At 40.7% G+C, this 24062-nt stretch overlaps 1 protein-coding gene across 1 annotated transcript in view; it reads right to left on the bottom strand.

Moving 5' to 3' along the window:
• Ktn1 (kinectin 1) overlaps nt 1-24062 on the bottom strand; it is a 90674-nt gene that overhangs the window by 20598 nt on the left and 46014 nt on the right. Inside the window, exons 19-32 of the mRNA XM_051142958.1 lie at nt 19551-19585; nt 19047-19137; nt 18394-18462; nt 16513-16550; nt 15505-15595; nt 15291-15359; nt 13926-13963; nt 13224-13314; nt 13077-13145; nt 12049-12083; nt 8813-8903; nt 6484-6552; nt 4786-4820; nt 1991-2081 (exon numbers count right to left, since the gene is read on the bottom strand). Of these exons, the coding sequence (XP_050998915.1) occupies nt 1991-2081; nt 4786-4820; nt 6484-6552; nt 8813-8903; nt 12049-12083; nt 13077-13145; nt 13224-13314; nt 13926-13963; nt 15291-15359; nt 15505-15595; nt 16513-16550; nt 18394-18462; nt 19047-19137; nt 19551-19585 (912 nt within the window). The remainder of the gene's footprint in view (nt 1-1990; nt 2082-4785; nt 4821-6483; nt 6553-8812; nt 8904-12048; nt 12084-13076; nt 13146-13223; nt 13315-13925; nt 13964-15290; nt 15360-15504; nt 15596-16512; nt 16551-18393; nt 18463-19046; nt 19138-19550; nt 19586-24062) is intronic.

Genomic DNA, 24062 nt, shown 5'->3' with positions numbered 1-24062 from the left:
TTCTCATGTTTTAGTATGCACACAAAATATGCCAGTTTTTAAGAACAATTAACTGGGCACATGTGACAAAGAAGCAAGCATTCAAAGGTAAACACACCAACCAGGATTCTAATTATGAAGTCAAGTTCAAGCATTACAGCCTAGGACAGAGCAAATACACAAGGACTACAAAACACTTCTCGTGCAACTGTTAAGCAATAATCAACATGACCCTCACAAACTTTACTGAGTAACATTTTTTTCTCTAACCCTATTTTAAATAAAATTAGCTCTTTCCAATCTTTCTAGGAATGGCAAAGTAACCCTCTGTGCTCTGTGTCTTGGCATAGTCAAACATGGACGCCACAAGCAATCAGATACAACTGTACGAGCCAGGTGACTGAAGCAAGTGAGGCAGAGAAACTATAAAACACATTCTCCTTAGGGAAAAACAGAAAGAATTTCCTTAGCAAATACAAATAAAGCCAATGTATTTCATCTCCAGAATAAGGAATCTAAGCATAAAAATTAAAAGCCAATAATAACCATTTATTGAACATTTACATGCCAAATACTATATTTAGCACTCCACAAATTCTCATTAATCCTTGGAACAACTGATGAGGTTTTTATTCCCACTTTATAGATGGGAAACCACAGGTAAAAGTTAAGAAGTCTGGCCAAATGTACAGAACAAATGCGTAGCAGAACTAGAGTGGCTGACAATGCACCCTAATGGCCTCCACTGTCCTGGCTCTTTTCACAGACTTAAAACCAAGACCTGTAGGGCGGCTGCTGCTGCTGCTGCTGCTGCTGCTGCTGCTGCTGCTGCTGCACTGACTGAATTAACACTCCTGTGCCCCCTTTACCTCCAAAACCCAGCAATGAAACACAGTTAGTTACAATGTTAGAAATATATTGGAACATTCATGCCAAACTTTGTGGCTAAGTGATGCTGTTAGTAATTAATATTCCATAGCATAAACTATAATTCACATACCTAACATAAACTATAATTCACATACCTAATTTTGACAATCTAGGGGTTCCAGGAAAATGCCAACTTGTTAGTTAGCAATTGAATACAAACTTTGAAAGATTTAATTTACATTAAAAATTGATATCTATTATCAATGTTCTATCATTAAATAACATTTTGATTTGTTCATAATTGCAAGCATAGTTTTGTTTGAAAAACACTTCTCTAGCAAGAATACTACTTTGGACTCTAATTGTTACCATCTTTTGATAAGAGAGAACTTATGAAATCTAGCGGCATCTATTATTTGTCTGCTTGCTAAAAGTAATGGGATTTATAGTTCTTAAATATATAGTATACATTTATCCAAGTTCTAAGACAAATAGCAGACTTGACTACCAATATGTGTACTGCCTCTCCCTTTTGAAAAAGGGCGGTTAAAGAAGATGATTTTGCAAACTTGATTACAAAGACTAAAACTAATATTTATTTTAGTCTATCAGAAAAAAAAAATAACTAGCCCTCTTTAAGTAAAAGAAAATGCCTTTGTTTTTAAAATAACAAGATTAAAAGACTTATTTTTCTAAACAAAAATTATTTTTTTTATTTTAAAAAAATTTAAAAGCTCTATACTGAAGCTGAGTGTGGTAGTGCACACCCCTAATCCTAGCACTGAAGAGGCAGAGGCAGATGGATCTCTGTGAGTTCAAGGCCAGCCTGGTAGCCTGGTCCTCAAAGAGAGTGCGAAGACAGCCAAGGCTACACATAGAAATCCTGTCTCGAAAAACTGATGTGGGGAGCAGCTCCATACTGGTATTTTTCAGTATAAAAATTCATCTTTTTACTATTAAAACTGCTTTATAATAAAATTGCTACTCTAGTGATACTTCCAAAGGCACAAAGAAAGCAAAAGTGCTCTCACACAAAGATCAATAAATCTAAAGTAGAAACAGATGCAAAGGAAAACCCTGCCGTCTTTCAACACAAACACTCTTACCACGCAGAAGCCTGATTCTCAAGGATGGGACTTACATTGTTTTTCTTCCTCTGACGTTCAACAGCATTCTTCAAAGAATCTAACTCATTTTGGAGATCAGTTATTTCTTGCTCTTTTCCTGAAATTCTAAATCAGAATATGAATATATTTTAGGTAAATAGAATCTAAGATAAAGAATAACATAACTTACATATTAGGCAAACAGTAATACCAGATAACTACATATCAGTATTTTTAATACAAATAAAAACAGCAGGTGACCTAGCAGTGGTGGTGCATGCGTTTAATCCCAGCACTTCGGAGACAGAGGCAGGTGGATCTCTTGAGTTCAAGGCCAGCCTGGTCTAAAGGCTACAGAGAAATCCTATCTTAAAAACAAAACAAAAAAAGCAGGTAATACACTGAAAAAGTGTAACTATAGATCAGCTACATTTGGCATAAAGAGCTCGTCTCATACATTCATACACACACACACACACACACACACACACACACACACACACACACACACACACACCCCACCCCACCCCACCCCAGGGTTTTCAAGACATGGTTTCTCTGTGTAGCTTTGGCTGTCCTGGGCTTGCTTTGTAGACCAGGCTGGCCTTGAACTCAGAGCAATAGACCCGCCTTTGCCTCCCAAGTGCTGGGATAAAAGATGCCCAGCCTGAGCCCATCCTATAAATTCTTAATTTCAAAAATTGATTTTTTAGGAAAAATGTAGCTTCCCCAGTTGGGAAGCTGCCTAAGGCCCTGCTTTCAATTCCCAGAACACGAAGCCCACACATGGGACTGCAAAGCACCTGCAACACCAGAGCCTGAGTAATGGACCAGCAAGACTAGAAGTTCGAGGTTACCCTCACTACAGTGAGCTCAAGGCCAGCATGGGCTATGTAACTGCCTAAAGAGGGGTTGGGAGTGGGTTTAATACAAAGGTGGTCTTTGCAAGCACTTTTCAAGGCAATTAAATCTGCTGTAACTAATTGGCTCATTAAACCAACAACATTGTGATAAAATGACCTGGTATTCTCTTGCTATTTTTACTCACTCTTAGAATTTATGTCTTTGATTACTGTTTGTTTTTCTCCTAGTCTTGTCCAATGCCTTGGTTATTTCTCAGAAATGCAGAAAGAGGAGATAATTTTTCAGAATTAATTTGTATTATACTTGAGTAGCATGTCCAATAACAAACAGCTTTTTTTGTTTGTTTGTTTGTTTTGTTTTTTTGTTTTTTGTTTTTTGAGACAGAATCTCTCTGTGTAGTCCTTCCTGTCCTGGACTCGACTTGTAGACCAGGATGGCCTTGACCTCATAACGATCCGCCTGCCTCTGCCTCCTGAGCGCTGGGATTAAAGGTGTGCACCACCATGCCCGGAACTAAGAAAAGCTGTCTGTTACACTTTAGGCATGAGGTGCTTCTTCACCAGGACTCATGCCATGCAGTTTGGCCCACAGGATGGTGCTATTTTGAAATGGGTCTGATAGGAGCCATATCAAGAAGTGTATCACTAGAGGTGGTCACCAACGGTCTCCTGGTCCCAGCCCAGTTCCTCCATTACAGCCCAGGGTCAGTAGAGCTAAGGACAATGGGCTGTCACAAAGTTGGTCACAGCAGTAAGTATGACTAACATAGGAATACTCAATGTTTTGGTTTTTCAGTTGCTGTTTGGTTGGTTGGTTTGGTTTTTTGGAAGGGGGTGCTTTGAAACAAAGTCTAATTATGTTGCCAAGGTTGGTCTAACACTGAACTGCTCAAGTGATCCTCCTGCCTCCTCATGCCGAACAGCTGCTGCGATTATAAGTATGTGCCACTGTGCCATAAAGTTGTGCTTCTACAATTTTAAATGTTTTAAAAAATTAAAATTTGGATTAGAGTGACAGCCCAGTGGTTAAGAGCATTGCTGTTCTTGTAGAGGACACAACTTTGGTTCCCAGCACCCAGATAAGGCCAGCGGCAACTACTGCGGTTTCAGGAAACCCAACATCCTCTTCTGACTTCCAAGGGCACTGCATGCACATGATGCATATACACACAAGCAGGAAAGCATACATATATATAAGCAAAGACAAAATAAAACCCACATACACACAAAACACAGTAACAGCATGAAACTGGGACCTCTATGGTCCCTAGGTGACTATCAGCTTATTATAGAAAATGTTTGTGCTCTTACTTTATACAGTCAAACTCAAGACTCAGTTAAGACTCTAAACAGCCTACTAATGACCAATCGTATAAACTAGCCAAGATGGAAGACTATTTAGACTCCTGTAGATGCATTTAGCAGGGTTAGCATTTAGCATTTTGAAACAAACTATAAGCAGGACTGACTTTCAATTACTGGCCTCTTAGAGAAATCAGAGGCCAAGAAGAAAAAATGTTTCAGTTTCTTAGAAAAATAAAAAATAAGAAGTCTTTAAAAAAGAACCGAGGCAACTCATAAGTTTTCATAAAACCCCAGGGGTGGGGCAGAGTCTGCAGCCCTCGCCCAGAGTGGGACCTGAAGGAAGCGCGGGCAGAGGGGATGAGGGCTGTGTTGAGCTGAGGACAGCCTCCACAGCCAGCTCCACCCCACCCCAGTTTGCTGAAGTCTCCAGAAAACAAGAGGAAGAAACAAGCCCAACAAAACTCTGGGAGAGAACAGGCCTCACGCTGTGCACTGGGAAGGAAAGGCAGAGCTGCTGGCTGGCCTGCAGCCCAGGGCACACAAAGACAACTGTTACAACAGGGTGAATACACATTTGCAATTACAGTAAATTCCTTGTCTGAGGGCAACTGAGCACTTAACTATCTGTAACGCGACAAACTCTGAATCAATGAGTTACTCACATGTTTTGTAATTCTTCCTGAGAGGGAAAAGATGCCTATTAAAAGAGTATAAATATTAATTCAAAAGCTTTCTAGAACATAACAAAATTAAATTCTTCTTGGAGATGAACCAACACCAAAGTTAAAATATCATATACTCCATTATGCCATCACTCCTGACTTTAATCAAGTGGTTTAATAAAAACATACACACGTTTATAAAGTGATGCTGTATTACATGCAAAGGCTCACAGCTCTCACATAAAGGGTGCACAGTATGGTAACTAGTCAAACTCAACTCCCAGAAGCTGCTTGTTCACAAGGACTTGTTTGTTTGTTTGTTTGTTTGTTTGTTTTTCAAGACAGGGTTTCTCTGTGTAGCCTTGGCTGTCCTGGACTCACTTTGTAGACCAGCCTGGCCTTGAACTCACATCTATCATCCTGCCTCTGCCTCCTGAGTGCTAGGATCTGAGGCATGTGTCACCACCGCCCAGCTAACAAGGAGTTTTAAATTGTTTCTCAAAATGCATTCTGGTTTACGCACTCATGTTCATAAAAACAATGGGTAACACATATTAGACAGGGCTTGAGGCTTTGCTCAGTGGCAGTACACTTGGCTAGCATGCACAAGACCCCCAAAATGCCAAAAACATGTGCATGTGTGCTATATGCATTATTTCTTCTTAAAGATCATATTTTTTGTTTTTACCAGGCAGAAATACATATTAAAGGACATATTAATACTAGCCCATTACTTATAATACCAATCTTAAATTTCTATTAGCTTCTTTCCAATTATTGATGTTTTGTTTGAGGAGAGAAGAATCCTAGATTTAAACACACCTCTCCGACATTCACTGGCTAAGAAAAGCGCTCTGTACAACAGAAGCACATGCAAGCACACTAGCATGTATGGATGTGTGAATAATAGAGCTGGACCAGAGAACACACTTATATGTACAATAAAGCTACACACGTATATTTGAAACACTGATAACGTACACACCCATACACATGTATATAATCGAGCTGGAATGCTAATCAGTGCATATATGCGTGTATAATAAATCCAGAACACATGTGTATAATAAAGCCGTAACACTGATCAGAGCACACAAGCACACACAGATGGTTTGTTTGCTGATCAGTGTCCCAGCTCTACGATATACACATGTATGTGCAATCAGAGCACACAGCACATGCATAGGTATACTGTAGAGCTAGAACACTGATGAGAAAACAAACCAAACCAATGTGTGTATAACAGACCTGGAACACTGATCAGAGCACACAGACACAGGCGCACACGCGCGCGCGCGCGCGCGCACACACACACACACACACACGCAAAAGAACTGGAACACTGATCAAAGCAGGAGCACACACGCGCGCACACACACACACACACACACACACATATGTAACAGGACTGGAACACTGATCAGAGCGTGTGTGTGTGCGCGCACACACACACACACACACACACAAAACAGAGCTGGAACACTGATCAGAGCACACACACATATATAATCAAGCTGAAACACTGACAGTAACATTACTTGCACATATTTTATAATTATACTTTAGACATTGCTTAGTAAGTTGCTTTTACAGAAAATCTGATAGAGAACACTAGTTTCCACTCTGAACATGTAAACATGAGGGGGAAGCACAAACAGCCAGCCCACAGGACCAGGTGAGACACGGGGCAGCACCCACCTGCTGGTGGTTCTGCTGACTCAGTAGCTCAACTTTGGATCTGAGTAATTTATTTTCATCTTGTGCCTCCTATTTAAACAAAAATTAAACATGAATACCTAGTCAGAGATTATAAGCTTTTAAAATGTCATACAGTCTAAAAAAATTCCAAAATAGTCACAATGTTATAAGGATGGGCTAAGAGCAGCTGTGTCTCCTCAGGTCTGGGAAGGGGCGTGCTGAGGGGCCTGGCCCAGCACCTGAGGAGCTGGCACAGCACAGGTCCTCCAGCTGCATGCTGCAGCATGTGCTGTGGGCTGCTCTGCCGTCTAGTGACGTGGTCAGGCTCCAGGCAGGGGCTTCTTCCATCGGGGCACAGGCACATCAGCACTGAAGATCTAATAGCACAGTTAACTTCCTTTCCTAGGGTTAGCGCGCTACTTTTGTCACAACTTCATGAGGTAAATTGCATATGAACCAAAAATATATATAAGTAAATTATACTTCCTAAAGGAAACACAAAAATGTTTATAACACAAAATGAGACCTTTCCTCCTAACACTTAAAACAGGGCACTGCTTATATCTCAATGTATAAACATTCTCAATTTCTTTAGAAATGGGGACGGTTGTAAAAGGAGTCAAACCTCCATAACAAAATGTTTTCCATATCACATAAAAAGATCTTATACATTTGTTTTTTTAAGCCATCCCAGAAGAAAAACCTGTAGAACAAAATTAAATTAGCAGTTAAATACAAATGACTTAAACATACTAAGAAATCTCATCTTCTCAGTCTAAAGCAATTTAAAATGATCCTCGCTTTCAGGTATGACATCATGTCTGCACCTTTTGCCAGTGGTGGACAAGAAGCACAAACTGTCCTGTTGGCAAGTGGGTAGAGGAAAAAAGAACAGGTTCAAGGAGCAGTTCAGCCTAACAAAACTCAATGTACAGCTGCTTAAGTGAGCTGGGAGCGCCACCAACAGTGTCGCCTAGAGCACGAAGCGTAAGGCACACTGCTTCAAGGTTCTCCAGCAACGGCACGTGTGCTGCCTGCCTCTTCAGGTCAGTGGCCTATGGCTACTTTGAATAGTAGCTACATGAAAAGTGAGATCTGTGCTTCTCTTTAAACTATTAATATCTTGGAAAACAAAGCAAGCTTGTATAAACCATTAACACGAAATTTTAGTTCTAGGAAAGTATAAGTAAAATAGTATTCAAAATACTATTTGTAAATACTATGTAAAGATAGGCACTGAAGTGTAGTTTTTCACTGGAGAACAACCCTAAATACACTAGGTAACTTCATCAGCTGGGATTGCTATGTAATACAATAAACAAACCCATTCCAACACTCAAGCTCAGAGGCAAGAGAACCACAAGTTTGAGGCTAGTCTTGAGTTCCATATCAAGTTCAAGGCCAGGCTGAGCTACACAGTCTCAAAAAAACCTCCAAAAACCGAAAACTAGTAATGTTAGGGAAGTGGCAGGTTATTTGTCTAGCATGTACAAGGCCTTGTATTCCTTGGATTATTTGTCTAGCATGTACAAGGCCTTGTATTCCTTGATGTGAAAAGGACAAAACACTGGTCGTTGAGAGTGGGTCCTTCTCCTCCTTATCCCTCATCATCTACAGCGGGTGGGAGGGGCGGACCCAGGGTCACGAGACTGGGAGAAGCAAGCCCTTCCCCACTCAGGAAAGCAGGGCCTATACCTTACCTGGGCAGCAGGATAGAGCTGGCCCTAGTTGCAGAGGCTGCAGGAGAGCTAGCCCAGAGGGCAGGAGAGGGGAAGAGCTGGCAGGCCCAGATGCGTGGATTTTAACTGGCACACCCCAACATCTACCCCACCAAAGAACTGCTGGAGTGCATGAAGAGGCTGGTCCCATAGACCCAAAACCACAGCATCTCCCTGGCACAGGGCAGCAGGGTATCTGAGAAGAGTCCCGATGAGGATGCAATATTAATAGGGTAGCAGAAGCCGGAGGCCTCGACCCACACACAACTGCTTCCACAACAAGATTCTTCTTCTCTTTGGGGGGGGGGGGTGTGTGGTTTTCAAGGGTGGAGGGTGAGTACAAGGGTTGGTGAGTGGGATGGAGGGGTGCATGACATGAACTCACAATGAACCAATATAAAGTTAAAAAAAAAAAGAGTAGAGGACACTCCTATGAAGTCGTAACACTGGAACTTACGAAGCACTTTCTGAAAAGACAACTAGCCTACACAGCACTCACCTGTGATAGCAAGACCCACACTTCACAGGAAAGGCTCACTCTGCACACTCTATCCTTTACAGCAGTTAACCAGAGATGATAACTCATGCAATAATTGATGTATTCAACTTACCTGTAACAGCTTTGACTTGTTAAAAAGATCATTCTCTGTGTCTTTTTGTATGACTTCTATTCTCTTAATTTCATTTTCTTTTTCTTTCAACCTAGAATTTTCACAAAGACCATATTTTACTGATGTACAAGGAAAAAAAACAGACTCTGATGACACCCATGAGAAAAGACAGCACAAACAATGCCTACCAGCCATTTCTGTCTGTATTCTATCAACTTACAGTTTGCTTTAAAAGATGGTATTTCCAAAGTCACTCTACTTCCTAGTCAAGAACAATCTAAAACAACATATTTTATGCTAACACTTCTTAAGTATGGCTTTATATAAGAGGAAAAGCTAAAATAAATGCTATGTGCAAAACAGTATTCCAGCTATTATTATAAAAAGTACTACTTTAAAAAAAGAAAGGAACTGGGCAGTGACGGTGTACTCCTAACTCCAGCATTCAGATGGATCTCTGAGTTCAAGGCCAGCCTGATCTACAGAGAGAGATCTGGGACAACCAGGGCCACACAGAGAAATCCTGTTTTGAAAAACCAAAAATGAATAAAGAATTTTTACTTTTAGAAAATCTTAGACATAATTCATTAACCCTGGAAATTATAAAACACTCAATTCTTGTGCTACAAATATGTGGATACTAATTATTATTTCCTTAGCCAATTTTTCAAAACATTTTAGTACATACATTTATCTATCTATTTATTGGGGGGAGGTACACAGGTGCCATGGTGCACACTAGTCACAAAACAACTTATAAGAGGCAATTCTCTCATTTACAGGGTGTGTGTGCACGTGTGCTTCTGTGCTAAAACATGAAGAAGGAAGTTTTTTCTCTAAACCGAGCGATTCCTGGCAATCAAAACTCAGACAGTCAGGCTAGGGAGTGAGCACCATTACCCACTTAACCTTCCCTTACACACAATCTTGATGTAATGCTTCAACTTAGCCCAAACCATTCCAACTGCTCTTGCCACTCTAAAGAAGAGAGCTTTCTCAACACCTAACACTAATAAATGATTTGTCTATTTCCTCAGGGCTAGAACCTATTTTTATCCATTTCCGTGTTCTCAGTGTCTGGAGACATATAACACTCACCAAGCATTTGCTAAGCAGAACACTACTTTTATCCCTCCTTAGTTTAGAAATGCCTAGACATTTAAAGGTACTTGCAAAAAATAACAGTAGCATACACAAAGAGAAGAATGAAAAAAAAATGGAAAGTCAGACATGTTGGCACATAACTACACACAAGAGGCTAAGGTAGAAAGACAAAATTTTTAAAAAGAAAGACAGACAGACAGACAGACTGACTGACTGCCGTGTGTTCAAGGACAGCCTGAGCTACAAAGAAGACCTTGTTTCCTAAAAGAAAGACAAAAGGGTGAAGGAGGAGAAGAGCAGAGGGATAAAAAGAAAAGTGAGTGAGAGAAAGAAAAGAAAAAATGGATGGAAATACAGGGCAAAACGGAGAGGCATATATAAGGGAGGGTATAAAAAAGTGAAGAGGGTTAGAGAAGTGAGAGGCATATGTAAGTGAGGTCAGTCTGAAAAGGCTCTGTACTGTTGTTCGGCTCCAACTAGGACCCTCTGGAAAAGGTAAACCTACAGAGACAGTCGGTGGCTGCCGGGTCTTCAAGGAAAATATTGGTAGGAGAGTAAACAGAGAGGAGAGGAGGAGGAGATGAAAAAGGTGGACAAAACCTATCTTTAGGTGAGGGCAACTATCCCGCATGATGATGTCATGATGTGCTGTTCTCACACATTTGTTAAACACTAATGGAAAGTGGGATGTTTAGTTGCTAACTAACGGCCGTAGTGCTATTTGCCATCAGCGGTAATGGATGCTCCACCTCAGTGTTGACATGTCAGTAACAGTAGAAATGGGAGAGCTGTGCTTCTCAATCCTTTCTGTAGATCTAAAAGAGCTTCCCCCAAAGTGAAGTCGAATAATTCACCAAATCAGTGAAGGTGAAGAGACAGGAGCAGCAGCGCCCGAGGGAAGCACAGCAGGAAGACATCTGTGTCCCCAGCCTGCCAGGGCTGCACAGTGAGACCCGGTCTTCAAAAAGAAAATGGCAGGACAGGAAAGGAAAAATGAAGGATGAAAATAAACCCCAAACTATATACTTTATTGAGTATATACCTACTGCGGAGGCCATAAATTTGTCTCTAAGCTCCTACTAGCAAATGAGGAAATTATACCTCAATAAACAGGCACATAAAAAAACACACAACCATGATGCCCAGAAAGTCAAGTCCCATGTTTTCTTAAAGACAACCGAGAACCTTCACCATCTTCAAGGCACTGGCTGTTCTTAAAACAAATGTCCATCAATGATGATGGACAGACAGCCTGCCTAAGAAAAATCTCTTAAAGTGATTCGCCTTGGGTCATTGAGGTAATCCATCAAGACAGGGAAGGAAGGATCTTGCCACTAAGATGAGAATCTCAATTCAGCCCACAGGCCGACATGTTGAAGGAGAACACTGGCCCCCACAAGCTGTCCTCTAGCCTACACACATGTACCATGGCTCTATCTAACACCCGCACCTACACACACAGAAAATAAACAGTTGCTTAAAGTTAAAGTTGGAGAAAAACTTGGAACCCTTTACTTTGTGGTATAGTTTAGGAAACCAACTTTTGTTGATCATGGTGGCTCACACTGGTACTCCCAGCAGCTGGGAGGGAGGAGGAGGAGGTCAGGGTTAGTTTGAGGCCAATATGCTCTACCTAGTAAGTTCTAAGCCTAGGGAACAAAGTGAGACTCTGTTAAAAATAAAATTAAAAATACTTTTACAGGATTAAAAAAAAAAAATGTTCCAGTATGAATACCTGAGAAAACAGCCCTCTATGATGCTAACTGGTAATGACATTTTTATATTAGCACAAAACTAATTTGACAAGATCCATGTTTCCTTATGAGCAAAGACAATTATGAAATGCCTGTGATTTGTTATGGCTAACATTACCTGCCTGATTAAATGAAAATAAACTAATTTCCTCTTTATAAGAACTGCATGGTTTAGGGGGAAAAGTCTGCATTTGCGGAAAGAATATTGGAGGAAAATGGGCAAATCTATGTATTCCAAAGCATGTAAAGGGTCCCTATCACAAGCAGGCAGAAGCTTGTTTCTAGACTATAATTAGTGCTTAGCCATGAAATCATAAAAATTCATTTTAAGCACATCCTGGCACACCTCATCAAAAGGTTAGCTAAAAGCATACTTACACATTTTCAAATTCTTCAAATCGTGTCGAGCACACCTAAAAAAACAAATCCACCTTTTTAATGTCAACATCAAAACAAGTCAGATACTACAATACACATGCAGAACCACCCAACCATAAAATAAAAATATAATATGTACCAAATTTAAGAGTAGGTTGTTTACAAAAAAAAAAAAAAATGTTTTCTGGTTTTTGTTCCCCTTTGCCTACTATTTTGAAGCAGGAGCCCACTACATAGCCCACCCTGGCCTCACGCCCACAGTGACCTCACTATGTAGCCCACCCTGCCTCACGCCCACAGTGACCTCACTATGTGGCCCACCCTGGCCTCACGCCCACAGTGACCTCACTATGTAGCCCACCCTGGCCTCACGCCCACAGTGGCCTAACTATGTAGCCCACCCTGGCCTCACGCCCACAGTGACCTCACTATGTGGCCCACCCTGGCCTCACGCCCACAGTGACCTCACTATGTAGCCCACCCTGGCCTCACGCCCACAGTGACCTCACTATGTGGCCCACCCTGGCCTCACGCCCACAGTGACCTCACTATGTAGCCCACCCTGCCTCACGCCCACAGTGACCTCACTATGTGGCCCACCCTGGCCTCACGCCCACAGTGACCTCACTATGTAGTCCACCCTGGCCTCACGCCCACAGTGATCCCTTTTCTTCAACATTCCAAGGGATGCAATCACAGGTGTGAGCCACCAACCTAAAGTGAATAAGTTTTCCTGATCAAACTTAGCTTTTAAAATTATTTTTCTAATAGGACCACAGATTAGTCTACCAAATAGACACAATCAAGCGTAATTCTGAAGTACATTTGACAAAGGGAAGAAAAAACGCTTCTACTATTAGTTTGACAAATCAGGTCGTTAAACTTGGTTTGACAGTAATAAAAGTTAAGGTACTTTATCAGCAATAACTGACGTGTGGCACGACAGAGTGAGAACCTTCTTACTTCTAGAGCTTTGAATGGACTGGCACACGGCTTACACAGCACGCTGCCATCTGTTTATACTGTACCTCAGACAAATCAGGCTGAGCTACCTCCTGAACATGAGCCTTTAAAGATTCATTTTCCTCCTGAAGATCCTTAAAAAGAAGAGATGTGAATTGATAATCAAATATCCAGAGAAGGGCTGTCTTCGCATCTGTCTTGCGGCTGCTCACCTGCATCCGTCTCCCTCGGTCTCTCAGGGCTCTGTCTCTGTCCTCCAAAGCAGTCTTCATGGTGCTCACCTGCTCTTCCTTGCCTCTTAATCTGTTATAAGGGGGATAAATAAAAGGTTTACATGATTATAAAAAGCAAAAGTACTGAAGACTATTAAAAAAAAAAAAAAATCTCAGGTGTTCTTATAGTCCAAGTCAACTGGACTAAAGTAGAAATAAATATTTCTACAAACCACTTTAATATAAAGGAACACAAGATTTGAGACACCAAGTTGAAAAGTATAAGAATTAATTTTTTGAAAGTCACCTTATCATTGAATATACAGAGCAGATAAATTCGTGTAGCTCTCCTCTTACCTACCCCATCCCACCTAGGCAGCATCAGTAAATTCACAAAGTTTAGTGAACTGCCTTAGGTGTCAAATACATGGCCACCAAAATAACGAAAAAGCAACATCTCTACTTAAGGTACACTCAGAAGCAAGTTATAAGAATGAGAGTTCACACTGCATTTCCAGAAAAACTAGTGGTTGATAAAATATAAAGAGAACGAAAAAGACTTTAAAAAAAAAAAAGCCTTTTGAAACAATTTAGTATTTTCCAGAACACTGAAATCAAATATTTTTAAAAAGCTTTAATTTTTATTAAATGTAACTTGTAGGAAAGAGATATTTACAGGATAATGAGACAAATGCTACTTACAAGTTCTGAAGCTCCTGAACTTGAGAAGTGACAGATAACTAAAACACAAAGGACAGAAAAAAAGCAAGTCACCATCTCACCAGGCTTTATGTTATAAATCCTGATAACATCACACATCAAAATACAAAAGCCCCAGCTGAGCTGCCCATGCCTGTGTCTGCACTTCATCTCCTCTTGTTCCAGTGACAGTGGAAGTAACAGTGACAAAAGCAACAGGGAGGGGTCAGGGTAAGGAAGGCGGTGACAGGCAGCCAAGGCGTGAGGCGCTGTTTCTACAGCAGAGCCCAGGGTCTTCACTCAGTGACGCTCCCCAAGCCTTCTCGGTGGCGGGAGTGCTCCAGCCCAGTCTCCAACAGCACCTGCTCTGCTGCCTTCCCGAACTTCACATTTATTTATCTATGTACTTACTTATAATTTTGTATGTGTTAAATGCATGTGGGCGTGTGTGCAAATGTGTAGAGGTCAGAGGTCAACGTTGTGAATATAGATAGATTCTTCTATGGCTCTTCACCTTGTATAATGAGACAAAGTCCCTCACTGAACCTGAAACTGTCCGACCTGGCTCTCCTGGCTGGCCAGTACGGCCCTAAGGGTGTCCTCCTCCACCCTCCCGTGCTCAGCTTACAGCTGTGTGCTCCCGGGCTTGGCCTTTGACTCCACAGCTGGACAGCTAAACTCTAGTCCTCATGCTGGCCTCGCTTCCCAGTCACCCTGCACACTGGTCCCAACCTCGCACAGGACCCTGAGGAGCTGGTGGATTAACTCAATGATGTGCAGATCATCTCTCCCAGAGTCTCGCCATTCAACAAAGACTTAATAGCATATTAAACCTCATGAAACCCATCTACCAAGTAAAAATCTCTCCTCCTAGGATTTCCAGGGAAACATGCATTGTTTCTATAGTCAGAGGATGAGCGCTTCCTCTTTAACAGCGCATTCTGACCTATGTAGTTTCTTTTACCAATCTGTTCTGTGTTTTGCAGTTTTGAAAACTGACTAAAATGAAACACTAATACAAAAAAACTTTTTCTAGAAAAGTGCTCACGAAAAGGTTTAAAAAGGAATATAAACAAATATACTTGTAGCAATCTAGTAAAGAATTTTTTTCTGTTCCCCACCCCCACCCCAAGACAGGGTTTCCCAGTGTAGCCCTGGCTGTCCTGGACTTGCTTTGTAGACCAGGCTGGCCTTGAACTCACAGCGATCCACCTGCCTCTGCCTCCCGAGTGCTGGGATTACAGGTGTGCACCACCACTCTTGCCTAAGAATATTGTTCTGAACCACAAGGTAAACAAAATGTTAAAGCAGTTCACAAATAGCATACACACTAATACATCTGTCATGCTGTGGCTCTGGGATCTTTACCTGGTGAGCCTTTTCAAGCTGGGCATTTCCTATTTCTTCTTTTAGAACCTCTATTTCCTGTTTCAAAGCCTTGACAATGATAAAACAGACAAGATTGGACAATGGAAAACACACTGAGTTGACAAAGAAATGCAACATACAAACACATGAAATCAAATGGTTTTAACTCAAGTTGATAAACAGAAAGGCCAGACACAGTTCTCCCTCCTAATACCTGAACAGTTTTCTCCTTATTAGCAACTTTGAGAAGTTCAACTTCTAGAAGCTCTTCCACAGACTTGATCTGTCCATCTTTCTCACTGATCCTTAAATAAACAAACCAAGTATCAACTTGATGTGAAATCACTGAGACCCACCAACTAAGCATAAGGACACCACGAGAAGCCTCTCAAGCCAAGTCCTGCATTCAAAATGAGACAGCAACTCAGCTTCACAGACGAAAGCAAGGAAAATACCTCCTTTCTTTTCAGTAAGATTTTACTCAGATACTACTAAAACCTATCATATAAGAAGTTGGTGGTATGTTTCAAAAGTAAACAGAAAATCTACTATTTGAACCATGAAGAGTACCAATACCAGGGAGATTTGAGTTCCATGCAAAAGTCTTAGATTACAGAATTTTGAGCTTACTACATAATATGGCATCAAAGCTGACAGGGACCTTTAAGGGTATACATGCATGAAACTCATCTCTCTGTGCAACAGAAACTCCTCTGTAAAAGCTTCTACTAAACACAGAAAAATAACAATTTGATGCCACATCAAAATAGAATCAACTATGAAAATTGATTTTTAAAAAAGATGAAGATAAAAATCTTTAAATTTTGGAAACACAGTTAATCTCTCTTAGTCCACTGATGAGAAATTCTAGGATGAAGGTCCAACTAATCCCAGTGTGGTGATATGCGTGTTTGTGTCAGCATGCTCAGGAAGGTCCAGGAGGACTGTCAGGAGTTAATATGGCGGTCCAGGTGCTCAGGAAAACCCTGCCCAGAGCATCAGGAAGGAAGGAAGGAGAGAATGAGGCAGAACTGGGGACATAGGGAGGAGGAATGTGTGTCAATTCTAGATAGACAGATACAGGAATAGATAGATCGATAGATAAATAGATAGATAGATACAATATGTCAACTCTCCCAAATAAATGATAAAACTCCATTTAATACTTCTAAGAAAATAAGTCAAAATAAAAAGCCCAACTTAGAACAATGATATGACTTACACTCTTCTAAGTTCTTCAATTACAGACATAAAAGAAACCTAGAAATTAAAAAAAATGTTATTTATTAATTTATAAAATTATGAGTCAGAAATACATATCTCCTGAATTTGTTATTATAAAAATCAAAAAAGTTTAAAAAAAAAAAAAAAAAGGAAACCCAGAAATTCTTTTGGGTGTTTGGGTTTTGGGGATTTTTTTGTTTTGTTTTGTTTCTGGACAGGATTTCTCTGTGTAGACTTGGCTACCCTGGACTCACTCTGTAGACCAGGCTGGCCTCAAACTCATCCTCCCCTCCCCGCCCTCTTTTTTTCTTTTCTTTTTTTTTTTTTTTTTTTTTTTTCTTTTTGGTTATTTTGAGACAGGGTTTCTCTGTGTTATCTTGGCTGTCCTGGACTCTTTTGTAGACCAGGCTGGCCTCGAACTCACAGAGATCCACCTGCCTCTGCCTCCCAAGTGCTGTGGTTAAAGGCATGTGCCACCACGCCCAGCACTTTTCTGGTTTTTCAATACTGGGTTTCTCTGTGTAGCCTTGGCTGTCCTGGACTCTCTTTGTAGACCAGGCCGGCCTTGAACTCACAGCGATCCACCTGCCTCTGCCTCCGAGTGCTGGGATTAAAGGTGTGCACCACCACCGCCCAGCTTAGACTTTCTTGATATTATAATGGTGAAAATGAGTGACAGTTTCAAAGTAAGTAGATTTGAGACTATTCGTCAGTACAGCCCAGAGAAGTAATCTTTAGATTCATGCTTAAGTTACTCAATTAGTCATTCTAAGCAGGTGAGAAATTACAACTAAGAAACTGCCTCATTTCATGTGCCCTTTCTTGCCATTATTAGAGACAATTTATATGTGTACTCAAAAGTTTTCATTATTGTATTTACAAAAAGAAAATGCCTAGCAAGATGGCTCAGAGGGTGAGAGTGGTTGTTATGCCGATGACTGAGTGAGTCCAATCCTACAGAAAGGTGGAAGTAGAGAGCAGACTCATTTCAAAGCTGTCCTGTGACGTCGACAGGACGATCCATGGTACATGTGTACCTTCATACATCCCACACACAACAATAGTAATACATTTTTAAAACTTTTTTTTAAAAAATTGAGCTGGGGCTGGAGAGATGGCTCAGCAGTTAAGAGCACTGTCTGTTCTTCCAGAGGTCCTGAGTTCAGTTCCCAGCAACCACATGGTGGCTCACAACCATCTATAAGGAGATCTGGTGCCCTCTTCTGCCATGCAGGTGTATGCGCAGGCAGAGCACTAAATAAATAAATCTTTTTTTTTTTTTTTTTTTTAATTTAGCTGAATAGATAGCTCAGTAGCTGAAAGCATTTGCTGCTCTTTCAGAGAAGCCAGGTTCAGGATCCAACACTCACATAGCAGCTCACAACCATCTTTAAACCCCAGACTCAGGGAATCTGACACCTTCTTCTGGCCTCGGTGGGCACTATGTAAATACTTGGTGCACAGTCATATATGCAGGCAAAACACTCATACAAATAAACTATAAGTCAATTTAATTAAGGAAAAAAGAATGAAATCTTATTTAGAGCAATTCACAGAATGCCTACTTAGCATACAGATAGTTTTCAATAGATTGCAACTTCTATTACTACTCAAGTCACAAATCATTCATTGATTAAAAGTTTAGCCAGGCAGGTCTTTAATGCCAGCACTTGGGAAGGAGAGGCAGGCAGATCTCTTGAGTTTGAGGTCAGCCTGGTCTTCAAGTCTGAAGAAACTTCAAACCTTTTCTTGAAGAAACAAAACAAAAAACCAGTCTAACTGAAAATTTCAGCCTTGGAAAAGAAACACCTAGGTGCTGTGTTGGGTATCGGCCCTTCAAGAAGGAAGCGTGTGGGATCAGCTGCACACAGTACGTCACCTGGCTGCTCTGCTTGGCCTTCAACTCTTGAACCTCCTTCGTCAGGGTTGAGTTTTCTGTTCTTATGGCCTTTTTTCAAAAACATAGGAGCACAGCGTACATTTTTTATTCTTGAAGCACTAGCTGGTTCAAATTAAGCTAGCCCATTCTTCCCCCTCACCCTTCTCCCTGTAACAGTTACAGTTAGTCAACCATCTTGTAATTCAGTTATCACCACATACATTTCAACTGAATGGACGACATCCTCAAACACAGTGTGTCATTTGTCAGTTAAGCCACAGCACTCATAAACTCAATTACATCTCTTAATTGACTTTCCCAAAACTCCGTGTTAACTTAGTGAAGGCTAAAGCAATGACCATGGAGCAGCTGTGCTTGACTTGCTCTCACTCCGATGCCACTTCCAGACTTACACTGTCTGCGAGTCACCAAGAGGGACACACACACTACAAACTGCATCACCAGAGTTCACCTAAGTGAGGCAGTGAACACCAGAATCACCTATGCATTCTCAATTTCCAAAGAAATAACATTCAAATTAAATAAAAAATGTTTATGAACTTTAAACATGCAGCACCCAGTTGTGGGGAAACAGTGAAGCCTCTTTATGCTGACAGAGTAGACACAAGGGAAACAATCCAAAAACGCTTTACATTCAGCTCCTCCTCTTTGGTGGCCACCTGAATGAGGCCAGTTTCAAGTAATTCTTCTACAGTCTTCAACTTTTCATCTTTTTCTTGAATGCTGAAATTATAAATTTAAAACATACATATAAATCATTTGACCAAAGCAGATAACATTTCTAAGTATTTCCTATGGATCAACCCTTCTGTCCCTCACTCATCATTAACTTTTAATTCTAGAAAGATTTCTGAGGATCTCAGTCATGCTGTCAAGGTGATTCCTCACCAGGAAGTGAGTAAAATGTGCCCAGGTAATGTATTGACCAACAACAACCTGAGCAAGTCAATTAGCAATCAATCACATGACACCCACCCACAAACCATACGGTAACCCAGCTAATGCACAGCCCAGAATACTCTTATCTACCACAAAGTGTAAGTAGTACTTTAAGAAGCGAGATTACTACAGCTAGCAATTCTGGCCCCACAACTCTTGAGGGAACAACTCACCAACATAAAAAATTAAACTCTTACCATTTTTCCATTTGTTCCACAACATCTTTATTAGGCTAAAAACAAAAACATCAAAAAAGATTTAATTCTACCAAGTCTGCTTAAGATAAACATTAGTTTAGAAAAAGAACTATGTAGAAATAGCTTACCATTCTAAATAGTTCCAAAATTTAGTCCTTGAGGACTTCTCACAATTACAACTCTTTTATTCAAGAGAGAGTGTAAAGAAATAGCTAAAGGCAGAGCCCCCACTAGCAAAAAGAACTTCGTAACTTAAGGATAATTTTTAAGAAGCCGTAAGGTGGTTACGCACACCTTTAAGCCTAGTACTCAGGAGGCAGAGGAGGCAGGCGAATCTCTGTGAGTTTGAGGCCAGCCTGGTCTACAGAGTAAGTTCCAGGACAGCCAAAGCTACACAGGAAAAACCCTGTCTCAAAAATAAATAAATGAAGTCACAAGAAGCCTTTTCCTTTTTTTTTCTTTCTTTCTTTTTTTTTTTTTTTTTTTTTTGGGACAGGGTTTCTCTGTGTAGCCTTGGCTGTCCTGGACTCACTTTGTAGACCAGGCTGGCCTCGAACTCACAGCGATACGCCTGCCTCTGCCTCCCGAGTGCTGGGATTAAAGGCGTGCGCCACTACGCCCAGCTTGCCTTTTCCTTTTTTCAACTGATTTTCCCCTATAGTGAAGTCTAACATAAACACAATTGCATAAATTTTGTTTATAGTCCAATGGATTTTGAACATGTACCAGAAAATGCTACCAGACCAAAGCAGACTATATTAAAAGTTCTAGTGTAGCCAGGCGTGGTGGTGTACCCCTTTAATCCCGGCACTCAGGAGGCAGAGGCAGGCTGCCCTGTACTGTCAGCAACAATTGCCATGGAAGTTGCTTTTTATAAACTTAAAACTCTCATGAAGACAGTTTGTTGGGTTTTTTTTTTTTAAGATTTATTAATTACTATTTATACAGTATTCTGCTTGCACACCAGGAAAGGGCACCATTATAACCTCATTATAGATGGTTGTGAGCTACCATGTGATTGCTGGGAATTGAACTCTTAACCTCTGAGCCATCTCTCTAGCCCATGAAGACAGTTTTTAACCTACATGTGTTTCAATAAATCTCATCTCACAAAAGAGACAGCTTACTTCTACCTTAATTTAGTTGTTCCTTGCCTTCACGCAATCCTGCCTGCTTTCTGACTCCTAAATTCGAACAGCTCACTACTATCACTTTGACTTTCTCACACGCAGAGTAATGTTTGTCCATCCTTACAGTTTTCTTCAGTGTTAGATCAAAGCGTTATGCACTAGCAAATCTTCCTGTAACCCTGCACCCTAGTCTCTGCACTTACACAGTGGCTCAGCATGTTCTCAAATATATGTCAATTCTGCCACATGTCACCAAGCTGCTAAAAAGTTTTCTCTCAGCCTGGACTGTCCCTCACTGTTTGGCAAACTCCTTCTGAGTTCCCCCATGTTACCTTTCCACTCTTCAAATAAAATCTTACCATAAACCTACACACAGTTCAGAAGTTTAACTCAGCACACTTTTCTATTATACACAGCTATCTCCACATTAAGCCACATTCTCACAGCAAGACTGGCATCTCAGTCGCCTTCAGAGCCTCAGCATGGAAATAAATACCTGGTGTACAGCAGCCAACACTCAGACTCCACCCCTTGATGAAGTCATGGTCGTTAAGTGCTCTGGTCCCTGAGCTTAACGTGACCAACACTTTCACTTTACCACACCCTTTAGCAGCTTCATCCAATCCTATTTCTTCCTTCAGGATGATAAATCTACATCTTCTACAATTCACTGTGATCAGAAACACGAGTCGGGCAGAGAGAAACACTTTCCCACGGTTTTTACTTAGTGACCTTCGATTACAGGCTCGTAAAGGTCTCCTGGAGCAAGAACCAAGGCAACAGTTGCTTTGCCCTCAGGCCAGCAAGCGTGCCCAGCCACGGTGTGATTTACCCTGATGAGCAGGGCTTTCTGTCTCTAGTGACGAGCAGACCTGCACGTCACCCTCCCTCCCCTCAATACCTGAGCCTTGTAGCATCTGCCCTTCCTGCACCTGAAGAAACAACAACAGGGCATCACTACAGCTTCCTGCTCCTTTAATCCAGCCTCTTCCTCTGGAAGAGAGCCCTCTGACAACAGAACCTGGAATGCTTACATCACAGGCCTGTTCTAGCTTAACTACCATTTAGAATTCTAACTGCTATACCAGAAAGACGAGGTTAAACAAGCTGGAAATGAAAAAAAGGCTTAGGCACACTAACTTTTCTCTCTTGTTTCATTCTCAGTAACAATAAAAAGGAGACTACAGAAAAAGGCAGAGTAAGGCTGGCAAGACAGCTCAGGAGGTCCATGTGCCTGCTGCCAAGCTCAATAAGCAGAGTTCAACTTTAAAAGGACCCACACGGTGGAGGGAGAAAACTGATTCCTGAGCCATGCTGAAGGCTGTCCTCTGAACTCCACACGCCCTAAAATATGTGCATAAGAATAAATGTTTAAAAAAAAAAAAGAATAAATGTTTAAAGAAACAGCCGGGGGGGGGGGGGGGGGGGGGGGGGGGGCGCGGCAGTGGTGGCGCACGCCTTTAATCCCAGCACCTGAGAGGCAGAGGCATGTGGATCACTGTGAGTTCAAGGCCAGCCTGGTCTACAAAGTGAGTCCAGGACAGCCAGGGCTACACAGAGAGACCCTGTCTCGAAAAAACCAAAAGCCTGGAAAAAGAAAGAAAGAAAGAAAGAAAGAAAGAAGAAAAGAAAGAAAGAAAGAAAGAAAGAAAGAAAGAAAGAAAGAAAGAAAGAAAGAAAGAAAGAAAGAGCCAAAAGAAAAGTACAAGGGTTTTTATTTGCCAAGACATGGAATATACATCACGTATATCTCAAATTTTAAAACAAACATAAATCACTTATGTGACTTCTATCTTTTTTTTTTTTCAAAACTAGAGAACACATTTAAGAAGCACCCAATAGCAAATCTAAATTCGTGCCACAAAACTACTCTTTTATCTCCTTGATCCTGTAAATACAAAATTATGGCAACAGAAGTTTATTTAGAATATAAAATTATTCTGCATCAAACTAACACCTGTCATTTAACAGCACCCACGGTGTACAAAATGTGGGTAGAAAATGAGTTTGGGGACAAAAAGTAAGACTATTTTTCAAAATAATCATTTCTACAAGTATGATTTGAAATTTTATGTAAAATAATAGAACGCGATATTTCAAAGCATCATAGGATCTAGAGGGAAAACTTTAGGCTGGTGGCGGTTTCACTGCTACACACAGTTGGAAAACATCACTTTGGCAAAAAATAGAAATTTACAAGGTTGTTTCTATTTTTCTTTCAGTTGACAAATATTTTGTTCAAATGTTAAATATATTTAACAAATGGAAGAAAAGGCGTTTAATTTCCATTCCCTCTCTGATTTATCTTTTATTGAAGTCCACATCACTTAAGAGGAGGATCTGAAAGATTCTGGATTTCTCGTCATCAAGATGGCTCAGTGGGTAAAGGTGCTTGCCACTAAGCCTGATCTAGTCTATAATACAACAAATGAGAAGATGTACATTTTTCCTGCTACCGTCACACATATATAAAGTAACAAAAATAATACAAAGCATTTCACGTCACAGAGAAGGGAGAAAAGTGTGATCTGACAACTGATGGGAACAATCCTTCAAGCAGCAGCTACTTAGAGCAACAGAACCGCTTAATTGTAACTTTAAAACAAAGAATGCAAATGTCTCTAAAGGAAATGTAACCATTTCCAATAAAGAATATTTCACAAATTTACTACTGGGAAAATATGTGGTTTATATTCTAATATAGCATGTAGCAGCACCAGAGAAAAGATATCACTGGATGTTGCCTTATGAAGCAGTGCCATTCAAAGCTGCTATAGTTTTACTGGTTTGCTATAAATATACAAAGAAAGACAGTGTTGGGCTGGAGAAATGGCTCAGAGGTGAAGGGCACTGACTGCTGTTCCAAAGGTCCTGAGTTCAATTCCCAGCAACTACATGGTGGCCCACAATCATCTATGATGTGATCTGATGCCCTCTTCTGGCCTGCAGGTGTACATGCAGGCAGAACACTATAAATAATAATATATAAATAAATCTTTTTTAAAAAAGAAAGTGTTAAGGTGGGTAATATGGATTATATATGTGTGTATGTATATATGTGTGTATATATGTATATATATTGAATATATATATTCTTGGTTGGTTGGTTGCTTTTTTTGTTGTTTTGTTGTTGTTGTTGTTGTTGTTTTGAGACAGAGTTTCTCTGTGTAGCCCTGGTGTCCTGGACATTTTGTAGACCAGGCTGACTCTGAACTCACATCGATCTGCCTATCTCTGCCTCCCTGAGTGCTGGGATTAAAGGCGTGTGCCACCATGCCCAGCTTATATATATTCTTTAAAAGATTATTTAGATAGAGTCTACATGGAAATTACTACACTAAGCAATATATTCAAGCTTTGCCATTCAGATCTAAGAAATCCT

This window comes from Acomys russatus, chromosome 3 (assembly GCF_903995435.1).
Source record: "Acomys russatus chromosome 3, mAcoRus1.1, whole genome shotgun sequence".
Taxonomy (NCBI): domain Eukaryota; kingdom Metazoa; phylum Chordata; class Mammalia; order Rodentia; family Muridae; genus Acomys; species Acomys russatus.
The sequence above is the reverse complement of the archived record's forward strand: the minus strand, read 5'-3'. Positions and strand labels throughout refer to the sequence as shown.